At 49.5% G+C, this 9,161-nt stretch overlaps 1 protein-coding gene across 4 annotated transcripts; it reads left to right on the top strand.

The window, feature by feature from the left end:
• Window positions 1-813: 813 nt before the first annotated feature.
• Window positions 814-6,642, top strand: PARS2 (prolyl-tRNA synthetase 2, mitochondrial). 4 transcript variants are annotated; one of them, XM_017543972.2, is made up of 3 exons: window positions 814-897; window positions 1,164-1,169; window positions 4,434-6,642. In XM_017543972.2, exon 3 carries the CDS (start codon window positions 4,457-4,459, stop codon window positions 5,882-5,884), a length of 1,428 nt encoding a protein of 475 aa, XP_017399461.1. In that variant the 5' UTR covers window positions 814-897; window positions 1,164-1,169; window positions 4,434-4,456; the 3' UTR covers window positions 5,885-6,642. The 4 variants fall into 4 exon arrangements, with proteins under 4 accessions (XP_017399461.1, XP_037599979.1, XP_017399462.1 ...); XM_037744051.1 differs by lacking the exon at window positions 1,164-1,169 and having other exon boundaries at window positions 4,540-6,642; XM_017543973.2 differs by lacking the exon at window positions 1,164-1,169.
• Window positions 6,643-9,161: the final 2,519 nt, after the last annotated feature.

Genomic DNA, 9,161 nt, shown 5'->3' with positions numbered 1-9,161 from the left:
AAGTCACTAACACTTAACACCCCTACTCCATTCTCCTTCTGTAGTTTTTTCTTTATAGCCTTTAGCACCAGCTGACTGACAGATTGTCCTTTAAATTTTGATAATTTGTTCTCCATGAATTTTTTACATCAATTTTGCTTTTAAAAAAAACAATTGTATTAAAATACCGTTTATCTTGGTTACTGAGTTCTTTGCTCCATTCCCTGCACTGCTTAAATTTCACTGTATTGGTTTATTGCCTGTGTTCTCTCTAGAACGTAAGCTACACTGATGCAGTGAATTTTGTCTGTTTGGTTCACTGTCCCCAGTGTCTACAGCAGCAGCTTGTACCTGGTAGCTGCCGAAAAACTATTTTGTGAATGGAAGTTTGAATTCGTGTCTTAAAGACTGTCTTGGGCACTGTAATAAAGGTGTCTTTCTCCAACTGTTTCACAACGTTATATTATTTAAATGGAAAGCCCATAAAAATCATAGGATAGATTAGAAACCAAATTGCCCAGTGTGTCACCATGGTTACAAGTGGGTCTTGTCCCAAGTGGGTCCCCTGGAGGAGTGGGTAGGCCTGGCAGTGTGCGGAAACACCACACTTAAATCATCATAGAGTTACACCTCCCAAATTCCTAGAGGGTACTTCCGTCAGTCCCGGCCAATCAACGATCTTGGGGAAAGCCGTGTTCTCTCTCTTTGGCTAAACTTCCGGAAAACCTCTCACTCGTGTCTAGAGTGGGGCGGGGCCAGAGCGCTCCTAATCTCGCCCCCGTCCCCGCCCCCGTCAGCGCGGCTTTGCGATTGGTGAGCCGGGCGGGAGGCGGGGATTAGGGGCGCGACTTGCTCGTGGCGCAGGCGCGCTGGTCTGACGCGGCGGTGGTCTTGAGCGCGGCTTGGGCTGGGATTTCGGTAGGTGAACGTGGGTGACTGCCAGACCTGAGGGAGGGGCGCGGGCAGCTGAGTGAAGTGAGCACGCGGTTCTGGGCGCGGAGACCTAGGACCTTGGTGTCCGTTTTCCCACGTGCATCCCGTTCTTGAGTTGGGGCGGGCCGAGAATCACATAAACTTTTGAATACTCCTTGTCTCCTGGTCTCCGTGTCCTTGGAGGGCAGCACTTACTGGTGGCACTTACTGGTCTCCCTCGGTCGTCGTGAGAGTCATGCGGTGTTCTCGAAGTGCCAGTTCTGGAAAGGCCCTGGACCCCCCGCTGCCTGAGCCAGCCTTCCTGTTTTATGTTGGAGAAAACAGAGGTCCGGAGCGAAGTGATTGGACCGGAGTCACCGAGCGAGTGAAGGCCGAGCTGGTTTTTAGAACTAGGCCTGGGGTTGCATTGCTGTTTAATGTAGCACAGTTCGTGATGGAAACTGTAGGATTTGGAAGCGAGGACCTTGCCTTCCACGTCTGACCCTGTGTTTATATGCTGTGTGGCTTGACACAAGTGACTTTATATCTCAGAGCCTCCCTTTTCTGAGTTAGGCGTCATCATCATAATAGCAGCAGTTTATGGCACTTAATATGTATCAGGTAACGTTGTAAATGCTTTCTGTTCAGCTTTTCTGATTAGTGATTCTGATGCTCAATTAAATTTCAGAACCACTGGTGACTGTCATGTAGCAGGTGGTATTGAGGGGCTAACCCAATGTTGAGGCAGTAAGGGCCAGAATGGAGGGGTGGACTTAAGAGAAATCTTGGAGACAGACTCATTTGCTTTAAGAGGAATCAAGGATGAGTTTCTGGCTGGAGCCACTGACCTCAGTAAGCTTGGATCACAAGGAAGTGTGGAGCCAGGGGTGAATCCTCATGTGCTTTGCCTGCATGCCCTGTACATCCCCACAAAGCCACGCACTAGGACTCTGTGGCAGTACAGACCTTTAAACATTTGTACAGTGCACAGGGGAAATGGATGAAGCTGCTTGAGGCTGGAGAAAACCAGCTGGAGGACCTGAGGCTGCTAGAGGTAACCAGCTGGGAGATCTCAGCTCCCTAGAGCTGAGGGGTATCAGTAACCCATTCCCGGTATACTGCTGGGAGCTTTGCTGCATGGACTGTGCTGAAAAGTAGCGGTACTCACGAAATTTGGTGATATGAATCAAAAATCTCAAAAGAGTTTATAGCCTTTGATTCAGTAATTTCATTCCAACGTCTCTCTCAAATATATAACCAAAAAAAGGCTTCTCTTCCTTATAGATTATATATAACAGAAAACCAATTACTGATTTTTTATGTAATCAATCCTTGGAATGTTGTACTGCCATTAGAAATGTGTGAATATTTTGTAAAATCAGAGGAACATACTTGCCTATTGGACAATGTCTGGTAAGCCCCTGTCATGTCCTGAAGACACAGTGGTGAGCAAGCTAGACAGGTCCTTGCTTGCACTGAACCAAGTGTCTGGGGCAATATAGGCAGCCAAATGGGCAGGAACTCTAGGAGAAAAGTGGGCCATGTGGGAAAAGCCAGCCCTTTGGGGGTATGGGGAGTGGGACAAGAAGGGCTTCCTGAGGAGAGGATGGTAATCCTGAGGCCTGGAGGATGGGAAGATGTTGGCACGAAAAGGGGAAAGGGATGTTCTGTGCAAAAGGGACAGTGTGTTTAAGAGTGGGCGTGGCATGGCCAGGCTCAGTGGCTCACACTTGTAATCCCAGCACTTTGGGAGGCCAAGGCAGGCGGATCACGTGGTCAGGAGTTCAAGACTAGCCTGACCAATATGGTGAAACCTTGTGTCTACTAAAAATACAAAAATTATCCAGGTGTGGTGGCACGCACCTGTAGTCCCAGCTATTCGAGAGGCTGAGGCAGGAGAATTGCATGAACCTAGGAGGAGAGGCTGCAGTGAGCCAAGATGGTGCCACTGCACCCAGCCTGGGTAAAGGGGAACCACAAAAAAAAAAAAAAAAAAAAGTGGGCATGGCAAAGCCAGATCAGGGAGGGGGTAGTGCTGAGATGAGGCTCATGTGGGCTTCAGCCTTATTCTAAGGGTAGTAGGAGGCCATTTTAAGCAAGAAAAGCTGTTACCATCTGTGCTTGGGAAGTCTCCCCTGTGGCTGCAGCATGGAGAATGGATTGAAGGAGGGCAGGAATGGAAGGCAGCAACCACTGGGGAGGCTGTTGCAATGCTCCAGGTGAGAGACAAGGGTGGCCTGGACCTGGGTGGAGGCTGTGGAGGGAAGAGGGACAGATTGGACAGCAAGTGAAGAGGTAGGAATGAGAGGGCCAAGAGGGCTGTGAATGTGGGGCACAGAGAGGGGCAGGGCAGGTGAACCCCACTTTCTGCTTTGGACAAAGTGCAACTTTTGCTGCCATTCACAATGATAGGCAGTGCCGAAGGGGGAGTGGGTTTGGGATAGGATGCTGAGTTCATTCTGGGACGCGGAGTTTGAAGTACCTGCATGGTGTATTCTCTGGGAGGCAGGTGGAGATTTGAGTCAGCCCTCAGCCTGCAGGCTGTCCAGGGAGTGTGTGCTGTGAAGAGGGAAGAGATCTATGACATTTCAATGTTGGGGGGAGGGAGAGGGACAAGAGAGAGATGTGTAAAGGACAGGGCTCGCAAAAGACATCATAACAAAACATCAGCTGCAATCAACTCCAGGCCAAGGGATTACAGTTTATTTTCTTTTCTTTTTTTTTTCCTTTGAGACAGAGTCTCACTGTGTTGCCCAGGCTGGAGTACAGAGGTGCAGCCTCAGCCCACTGCATCCTCCACCTTCCAGGTTCAAGTGATTCTCCTGCCTCAGCCTCCCAAGTAGCTGGAATTACAGGCATGTGCCACCATGCCCAGCTAATTTTTGTAATTTTGGTAGAGATGGGGTTTTGCCATGTTGGCCAGGCTGGTCTCGAACTTCTGACCTCAGGTGATCTGCCCGCCTTGGCCTCCCAAAGTGCTGGAATTACAGGTGTGAGCCACCATGCTTGGCCTTCTTTTCTTTTTTGTTTTCAGATTTCCCCCCTCATTTTCTATAATAATAACAGCAGACATCAATTGAGCTCATAGTACATGCCAGATACTGTTCCAAGAACTTTTTATAACTCTTCTAACTGTACACAATAAGCCTACAAGGTAAGTCCTGTTGTTATTACCATTTTACAAATGAAGAAACAGCACAGAGGGGTTAAGACACGTGTCCCCAGCTACGTAGGGTGCAGCCAGTGGGAAGCCCGACTGGAATCCAGGCTGCCTCATTCCAGAACCTGTGCAGTCACTACACGCTGCTGTCTCGCCACAGGATGTTGTTAATGTTTTTATAATCAGGAAAATATTGATTTTTCAAAAACAGAAGTAAGAGGTTAGAGAAATAGTGCTTTGATCTGCTAGGATATTAGAAATGGAAGGATTTGTATCTGCAAATCAATGGCTGTCTTAAAAGTTTGTTGAGAGCAGACTGGGTCGGCTGCTTCATTGTGTTGGAACACAGGTGATGCTCATTCTCACACTCATTTTTCTCCAGGTGCTTCCTCGTGCCAGGGTGTCATGGAAGGGCTGCTGACAAGATGCAGAGCGTTGCCCGCCCTGGCCACCTGCGGCCACCAGCTCTCTGGGTTTGTTCCTCATAGGTTTCACTACTGTGTCCCAGGAGGAGGGCGGCGTCTGCTGCTGTCTCGTGTGTTCCAGCCACAGAACCTTCGGGAAGACCAGGTGCTCTCCCTGGAGGGCAGATCTGGGGACCTGACCTGTAAGAGCCAGCGGCTGATGCTGCAGGTGGGCCTCATCTACCCGGCAAGCCCCGGCTGTTACCACCTCCTGCCGTACACTGTTCGTGCCATGGAGAAGCTCGTGCGAGTGATAGACCAGGAGATGCAGGCCATCGGGGGCCAGAAAGTCAACATGCCCAGCCTCAGCCCGGCAGAGCTCTGGCAAGCCACTAACCGGTGGGACTTGATGGGCAAGGAGCTGTTGAGACTTAGAGACAGACATGGCAAGGAGTACTGCTTAGGACCAACTCACGAGGAAGCCATTACAGCCTTAATTGCCTCCCAAAAGAAACTGTCCTACAAGCAGCTTCCCTTCCTGCTGTACCAAGTGACAAGGAAGTTTCGAGATGAGCCCAGGCCCCGCTTTGGTCTTCTCCGCTGCCGAGAGTTTTACATGAAGGATATGTACACTTTTGACTCCTCCCCAGAGGCCGCCCAGCAGACCTACAGCCTGGTGTGTGATGCCTATTGCAGCCTGTTCGACAGGTTAGGGCTGCGATTTGTCAAGGTCCAGGCCGATGTGGGCAGCATCGGGGGCACAATGTCTCATGAGTTCCAGCTCCCAATGGATATTGGAGAGGACCGGCTTGCCATCTGTCCCAGCTGCAGCTTCTCAGCCAACGTGGAGACGCTAGGCATGTCACAAATGAACTGCCCTGCTTGCCAGGGCCCACTGACCGAAACCAAAGGCATTGAGGTGGGGCACACATTCTACCTGGGTACCAAGTACTCGTCCATTTTCAATGCCCAGTTTACCAATGTCTACGGCAAACCATCCCTGACTGAAATGGGGTGCTACGGCTTGGGCGTGACCCGGATCTTGGCTGCTGCCGTTGAAGTCCTCTCAACAGAAGACTGTGTCCGCTGGCCCAGCCTACTGGCCCCTTACCAAGCCTGCCTCATCCCCCCGAAGAAGGGCAGTAAGGAGGAGGCGGCCTCTGAGCTCGCAGGGCAGCTGTACGACCACATCACAGAGGCAGTGCCTCAGCTTCACGGGGAGGTGCTCCTGGATGACAGGACCCATCTGACCATCGGAAACAGACTGAAAGATGCCAATAAGTTTGGCTACCCCTTTGTGATAATCACTGGCAAGAGGGCCCTGGAGGACCCTGCACATTTTGAGGTTTGGTGTCAGAACACTGGTGAGGTGGTCTTCCTCACCAAAGATGGAGTCATGGATTTACTGACCCAAGTGCAGACCATCTAAATGTCCCCAGCCCACCCCTGCCCCCACCTTGCAGCCTTGGTGCTCATTCTAACACTGCATTTTCCTACCCCTTTCCTGGACTGCTCTCTCCGGGAACAGCACAGCTCATGGAGGGTGAGATCATGTTAGGGATGCCAATTTTTATCTAGTCATTTGTTCAGCTTATTTGTACTTTAAGTCATTAACTTGATCCCTTTCTTCAGACTGGCCATGCTGCCCTATACCTTTCCTTTTGTATTCCATTGTGGAAGCTTCTAGGAGGCTGAGAGGCAAGAGACCCAAGTTCCAGTCTTGGGCCTCTCGTAAATCACATGTAGGATGAGACTGGCTGATGGCTGAGGGTCCCACAACCTTCCCCACCAGCCGTCAGTTTGACCACGGGCCTTTTGCTACATTCTGTCCAGAGGGCAGGCCTGCCAGCCCGCCTCCACCGAGAAGTTGGGCTGAGAGTGTGGGGAGAAGAATCGAGATCTGACTGCCACCAACCCACTGGTGACTTAGACACATCCCCCACCCCTGCTGGGGCCTCAGTTTCCCCATCTGTAACTTGAGAAAATGGAACTAGATCTGTAATATCCTTATACGGGTCACTGGGGGGTTCCATGAGAGGTTTGTGACAGACGGATCTGGTTCCTCTGATCCTCCAGTCAGAGGAACTGATGGCCCAAAAGCTACCTCAAGAGACCTGGCCCCATTAAGATGGCTTAAGCACTGAGATCATGTTCTACTGATTGAGTAAAGTCAAACTATTGGAAGGAGCCTTGCACATTAATTTGAAACAAGGATAACATCTGCCATTTCAACGGTGCAACAGCTTCCTACTCTTTTCTTTTTTGACTGTTCCCACACACCCCCACCCCCCACATAAAAAACCGGGTGGTTGGGAAAATGTGGTTTAAACCACCTCTTCCCACAAGTATGGGGCACAGGCTTCAGCTGCCATGGTGACCTTATCCTAGGTGCAGAGTTGGATCCTAGAGCCATGATGGGGTGAATATTAAGAGCTGGTCTCTGTGTCCTTCATGTAGAAGCTGTGCTTTAAAAAAAAAAAAAAAAAAAAAAAACTCCCCTCTGCCTGAATTCCATGGCAAACAGAGCAGGCTAGAACTACCTCAGCAATGCCAATGACTTTCATTGCTCCTGCATCCTAGATTAGGAACATAACCAAGTTTTCCATCCATGGCCCCTTAGGGTCTCTACATGTCTGTATCTGACAAGAATCTATCAAGACCAAGCTCAGCCAGCACCTCCTAAAAAGCTGCCTAGCAGCTCCGAATGGTGGTTCTCCTGCCTCCCACAGCACCGATCACATCCCTTCTTGTTTTGTGCGTACACAGCTCATTGTACAGTGGTCCTGTCTCTTGTTGACGGTGAGCTCCCTGAGGCCAGGGCCCTGAGCTAATTCCTAGTGCACTGCAGTTCATGTTTTGGCCAGTGGTTCCACCTGCTAAACAACCTCTGGGCAGCCTGATACTGGTAGAGGAACCCGGTTCCCAAGCACACAGCACCAGGTTTTCTTTTTTTAGTTTTGGGACGGAGTTTCCCTCCTGTTGTCCAGGCTGGAGTGCAATGGGGTGATCTAGGCTCACTGCAACCTCCACCTGCCTCAGTCTCCCAAGTAGCTGGGATTACAGGCATGTGTCACCACATTCAGTTAATTTTGTATTTTTAGTAGAGATGAGGTTTCTCCATGTTGGTCAGGCTGGTCTTGAACTCCTGACTTCAGGTGATCTGCCTCTCATAGTGCTGGGATTACAGGCATGAACCACTACACCCGGCCAGCATCAGGTTTTCTAATGAATGTGTATGCCAAGCTCTACCAGCTCCCAGCCCTGCCAATTGGGGCTCCAGGCCCAGGGTTCCTTTGAAATACTTCCGATTTTCAGGCTAGGAGACGTGCATTCTGAGAGCAAACCTAGTAAGGCTCGATTACAAAGCAGAGGATCTTAACCATGCACACTGGAATCATCTGGGTCCCACCCAGACGGTCTGGTTACATGTAGGGTATATGTAGCATGGGCATTGGGAAGTTTAAAGCTTCCCAGCTGATTGTAATGTGCAGTCAAAGTCAATTGAGAGCTCCTGGTATATAAGCTGCCTCCTCTGGACCCACTTTGTAGCTGGGCATTTCTTTTAGTAATTTCAGTTGTTCATTATCAGACTGATTGATAGGCTCACTCTGCTTTTAATGGGCTGGCCATTTATTTGTTGAGGATCTGCCATATGCCACCAGTGTGAGGCACTTTTTAATTTATTTATTTTTATTTTTCAGAGATGGGGTCTCCCTATGTTGCTGAGGCAGCAGGTTTCAAACTCCTGGCCTCAAGCAATCCTGCCTCAGCCTCCTGAGTAGCTCGGGACTATAGATGTGCACCACCACAGTGGCTAATTTTTTTTTTTTTCTTAAGAGACAGGGTCTCGCTCACTTTGTTGCCCAGGCTGGTCTCCAACTCCTGGCTTCAAGTGATCCTCCTGCCTCGGCCTCCCAAAGTGCTGGGATTACAGGTGTAAGCCACTGCACCTGGCCACTGTTAGGCACTTTATATGCCATTTTCAGACTTTACAATTGTGTAAGATAGATGCTGTTATCTGATTTTACAGATGAGGAAGCATGAGGATCTATTTCAGCAACTTACCCAAGGATGCATAGCTATTATCACAGCTAGATGGCAGGCACTAGCCAGATTGCCCTTCTCACTACACTGCTTAGCCTCTGTAAAACTAAATTATATATATCTAACCAAGTTAGCCTAAAGTATGTGAGAAAGCAAGATTCATGTAAATGGGTGCTTTACGTATATATATTTTTAAGAAACAGGTGTTTGCCTGGGCACGGTGGCTCAAGCCTGCTATCCCAGCACTTTGGGAGGCTGAGGCCAAAGGATCACTTGAGCCCAAGAGTTCAGGACCAACCTGGCCAACATCCGGGCATGGTGGCACACACCTGTAGTCCCAGCTACTTGGGAGAGGCTGAGGTGGGGGGATTGCTTGAGCCCATGGGGTGGAAGTTGCAGTGTGCTGAGATGGCGCCACTACACTCCTGCCTGGGTGATAGAGCCAGACCCTGTCTCAGAAAAAAAAAGATTTTCCATAAATATTTAAAAAAAGAGAGAGGCGAGTTCTTGCTATGTTGTTCAGGCTGGACTTAACTCCTGGGCTACGCAGTCCTCCCAATTCAGCCTCCCAGGTACTGTGCCACTTTGACTGGCTAAATTATTTTTATTTTTATTTTTTGGCTGAATAATTTTTTAACTTTAAATTTATGCTCCATAAGCTT

This window comes from Cebus imitator, unplaced genomic scaffold (assembly GCF_001604975.1).
Source record: "Cebus imitator isolate Cc_AM_T3 unplaced genomic scaffold, Cebus_imitator-1.0 Scaffold163, whole genome shotgun sequence".
Taxonomy (NCBI): domain Eukaryota; kingdom Metazoa; phylum Chordata; class Mammalia; order Primates; family Cebidae; genus Cebus; species Cebus imitator.
This window is presented reverse-complemented; position numbering and strand designations above follow the sequence as displayed.